Raw genomic sequence first — 4573 nt, 5'->3', positions numbered from 1 at the left:
CCCTAAAAGTGGCCCGGGGAGGGAGAATGGTCCCACTTTCTCCTCACGCTTTTTGCACTGCTGGCACCACTTTGTGCTGGAAGCCTATTAGCAGTCTGTTAAGCCCATAACAAAGCTGCAATAACCCCTTTGCCCAGTACCACGGGGCGCTCTCACCCCTCTGGAAGTTCACAGTGAGTAATGGTGGCAGCCAAAGCGCAGCCTGAGGGGAGGGGACAGGGCCTGGGGAGATGGGCACAGGGCAGGACCAGGAATATCACACTCCATCTATGCCCCACCATGGGGCAGGGAATCCCTGGCAGTTCTGGTGACAATGGCCCCAGGCACGGAGGGTGCAGGAAGACACGGTCAGAATGTTGCAGCTGGTACCTTCTCTTGCTTTCAAATTCCTGGGGTTACTGAAATCCTGGCAGAACCATATTTGTCACCAATGGGATCTCAGCCAAAGCTGCTGGTTGGGACCTGGCACCGGCAGAGTCTGGTGCCATCGTGGCTGGACATGGCCAAGCCCTCAGCAGGATGGTGAGTGTGGCCAGTCCAGCCATGCAGGGCGGTGCAGGAGGGAAGCTTTCGTGCTCAGGCATTTTAAATACCTGTAACTACATCTGAAAAACAGGTTTGGGGCAGTGGCCGGTGTGCTTGGGTGTAGCAACACCTCCAGCCCAGCTCGAAGGCGAGGAGGGCCACAGCATGTCTGTGTGGCCGAGCTTCTTGCCCGTCTGGTTTCTCCACAGGATTCCTGTGCCTGCGGTCAGCCCAGGCCATCCCTTTCCTGGTGGGTGTCCTCACCCTCGGCGTGGTGCATCACACCCTGACTGTGAAGGGCAGTCACCTGGCCAGCCACAATGCCTTGACTGAGTCCAAGTCCTGGGGCAAAGTGTGGGCCATCTTCTTTATTGAGGTGAGTGGAGCTCTGGTGGCAGCCCCCCTAAAAGCCCTGACGGTACCTTGCCAGCACCCCAAGCCCTTCAGAAACAGCCACCAGTGGGGTTTTGTGTTGGTCTCCTTGGCCACAGGGCTGCAGAGCAGGAAAATGCACTGCAGGGAAAGGTGGGAGTAGTTTCCAGTGCTTAACTCCTAAAGTCCATTTCCAGACTGGTTGGGAGTTTGTGAGGTGCAAAGCATCTCCCCTAGGAGCCTCTCCCGAGAGCCCAAGCCAGGCAGAGCCTGACCCTGACATTTTGGCTGTAGACTCCTTTCTCTTCCCTCCCAGCTCTGCTCAGCCTTCACGGCTGAGCAAGGCACATACAACCATGTGAAGATGCACCATGGCTACACCAACATCATCGGCCTGGGGGACTCCAGCAACTGGAAGGTTCCATTCTACGTCTACATGTTCATCGCACCTCTCGCAGTGCCCATCATAACACCTCTGGTTGCTCTTGGTAAGTGTCCCACCAACTTGAGACAGGGTGCTGGGTATGGCGAATTCGTTACTATCCATGTCTCACCCCACCAAAGGGTTCTGCTTCATCTGGGATGTTACATTAACTGCACCAGCCACAGCAGGACACACAGCTGCAGCGAAGGCAGGTGATGCTGCATCTGCTTCGAAGGCGTCTGCTGCATCTCTTCTTTCTGCTGGTGCTCAGAAACGCTTCCCATTTTCCTGTGTTGGGTCAAGTGTTGGAAGCTCTGGGAAAAGCCATCATGAGCCTGAAATTTGCAGGGTACAAGGTTTCCTGCAGGTCTCTGGCTGCTCAGAGCATCACAGTGACTTTGCTGACTGGGTGTGAGGTGAAGGTGTGGGGTCTACATGGGTTGGGACACAATGAGCTCAAGCAGAAAAGACAGTGGCTTGGAGCAAATAATGGTGCCAGGAAATGGTTAGGGAGAAGAACCGAGAAAATAGCGGCCTGTCAGGCTGAACACACAGCTCTGGCAGTGCCAAAAATGGAGACGATGACTTGGCAAGTTGTGAGATGAACATGCAGCCAAATCCTTGTGTGATGATACACAGCTGGAGCTTCTGCCCCACTGCCCTGGGAGGCTTCAGATGCCAGCCCCAAAACCCAGCAGGTCAGCAGGGCTGGGGGTTTGAGCCAACCTGGAGGATGGGGAAGGGGAGATGAGGAATGGGCTGGGTTTATGAGCCTGCTGGGCAGCCTGGCCGCTGGAACAGCAGTGGTGGGGAAGCATCAGTACTTTGCCCACGTGCTGTCTCTTCTTCCTTGTGCAGATTTGTTGAGGAACGTGGAGTGGAAAACAGCTCTCCGGACCCTTTGCTGCATGTTTCTGGGTCTTTACTGCCATTATTGGTTGCTGCTCCATGTCTCAGGCTTCCAGTCACCGTGGTCTGCCCTGCTCTGCATGCTGCTCACCCGCTCCCTCCTGGCCCATCCCTACATCCACGTCAACATATTCCAGGTAGAGACATGAAGCTCTGAGATGTCCCAGTGGTGCTGGAGACAGGCTAGCCACCACCTAGCTCTGGTGACATTGCCCTGACACTGCTGGCTAAGGCTTGTGTCAGCTTAAGGAGGGTGGCCTCAGTTGTCACCTCCCTCGTGGTGATGCCGTCATGGGGAGGATCAGGCTGGTGATGCTGGGGTGGAAAGTGGTGGCCCTAAGAGAACATCCGGGCAGATGGGTGCAAAGGGCTGGAGGATGATGTCCTCTTCAGTGGCTTGCAGGACTGGGGGGTTGGTGTGTTAGCAGGTGTCGGTGCAGTTGATACTACAGGTCTTGGGATGATGGGAGCCCAGTTGCTCCTTGGTAGACAGTCAAGTGCAGGATGGAGTGACCTTAGGGACAAACCCAGCTCTGGGGTTGGCAGCCAACACCGAAATGTATCTCAGACTGGCTGGCATCCTCATGCCCTCACATGGCCAGAGCCCTGGTTTGCTCTGCTGGGACGGGGCCAAGGCAGGGATGGTGGGTGCTGTAGGGTCACCACTTCACTCTCCCACAGCACATCGGCCTCCCCATGTTCGCGGCTGATCGGAAACCCAAGCGGATCCACCTCATGAGCTTGGGCGTCCTCAACCTGCCTCGCAATGCCCTGCTCGACTGGTCCTTCGGCCACTCACTCATCAGCTGCCACGTGGAGCATCACCTCTTCCCCAGCCTCTCCGACAACATGTGCCTGAAGGTGAGACAGCCCTGTGGGGCAGGTGAGCCTGCTGGGAGGTGATATGAGGATGAGACCATCCTTCTCCCCACCTCCTCGTCTCTCTGCCACCGTGCTACTCCCTCCTTGCTAGAGACCTCTTGCTACTTTGCAACAGCCCCTAAATCACCTCCCTCCATTGCTGCTCCTGTTTCTCCTGGGTTTCTGCTCCCTGCTCCTTCCCCTGGTCCCAAGTCCAGTTTGCAGCACCTTCCTGGTGATCTGGGATCCTCCCAGCTCTTCCCTTGGGAAAGCATCTCCAGCACTGCGCAGGCTGGTTTTTGGTTCAGCTGGCATCCAGGCAAACCTGCTACGATTTTGGTCGTGCCCTCACTTGATGCTCTGAGGTCTGGCGTGTGTTTGAAATGTAGGCTCCCAGTGCTGCACTGTCTCAAGTCAGGTCCATGTGCTGCCTTTCAGCACAGGATCTCCACTCGTTTAATGCTCTACATTTATTTTCCGTCTCAAGCTGGGGGAAAAATTACAAGTAATAGAGGGAGAAAAAGCACCAGTCGGTTTTAGGCTGTGCCCTCTTCTCGAGCTCACAGGGCTGGTAGGACCTGTCTCTTGCACAGGAGTGTGGCGGGGGAGGGGGGATTAAACTGATGGCAGCCTCCCAGCCCTGCCGCCGAGCTGGCTGTGAGGGCACGTGGGGGTAACTACGGGTGCAAGTGATGAGCATGCGTGGCTGGCCATCATTACAGCCTCATTAGGGCATCTCTCCTAATCCAGAACCCTGCAAAGGCATTTTGCGAAGGGGAACTCCCTATGTTGCTGCAATCAGAAACCACCTTCCTCTTAATTTTCATGGTAAAGGTGTTACAGTTGGTGCTGTGCTCTCATGCTGGGTGTGTGGGAAGGGTTTTCTGGGTACCTCATGGGGAGGTCAGTGATTCCCCAGGCTGGGAACCTTGTACAAATGTTGGTGTGTCCCACACTGAGGTGACTCTGCCTTTGTCTTTGCAGATCAAACCCATCGTCTCCCAGTATCTGAAGCAGAAGAAGCTGCCGTACAACGAGGACACTTACACCTCCAGGCTCCGGCTCTTCCTCCAGAGATACGAAGAGCTGATGGTCCAGGCTCCCCCCATAACGGAGCTGGTGGGCATCCAGTGAGGAGGGGTTCCAGGACTTGGGGGGCTGTTTCCCGCAGGGACTTGCAGCAGAGGTGGTTTTAGCAGGACAGGGGCTCCACAGACACACGCCTCCATAAAGGCATCACGTAGGAAACATCTCTCCCCAATGTCTTGCTTGTGGCTAGAAAATGATGCACGGAGCCACTGCGGGAAGACAGACAAGTGGTGCGACGCCAAAGATGGAGAAGAGGGGTGTTCCACCCTCAAGTTATTCCCAGCCAGGGCTTACTTTTATCCACTCTGCTTTCACGCTTGGAGAGAGGAAACCCCTGTCTGCTGGTTGGGGCCTTCCTGCAGCAGGACTCGGGGGATGTGGCACATGTCCAGA

At 55.8% G+C, this 4573-nt stretch overlaps 1 protein-coding gene across 1 annotated transcript; it reads left to right on the top strand.

Annotated features, from left to right (window-relative positions):
* Positions 1 to 42: 42 nt before the first annotated feature.
* On the top strand, positions 43 to 4225 carry FADS6 (fatty acid desaturase 6; the record flags this gene model as incomplete). The annotated part of the gene is made up of 6 exons (XM_009872784.1): positions 43 to 61; positions 729 to 901; positions 1214 to 1385; positions 2180 to 2367; positions 2912 to 3091; positions 4076 to 4225. Coding segments are annotated over 6 exons (882 nt in total), but the record flags the coding sequence as incomplete, so codon positions are not given.
* Between the last annotated feature and the right edge of the window lie 348 nt (positions 4226 to 4573).

Source organism: Apaloderma vittatum, unplaced genomic scaffold, assembly GCF_000703405.1.
Source record: "Apaloderma vittatum isolate BGI_N311 unplaced genomic scaffold, ASM70340v1 scaffold34387, whole genome shotgun sequence".
NCBI classification, from domain to species: Eukaryota; Metazoa; Chordata; class Aves; order Trogoniformes; family Trogonidae; genus Apaloderma; species Apaloderma vittatum.
The sequence above is the reverse complement of the archived record's forward strand: the minus strand, read 5'-3'. Positions and strand labels throughout refer to the sequence as shown.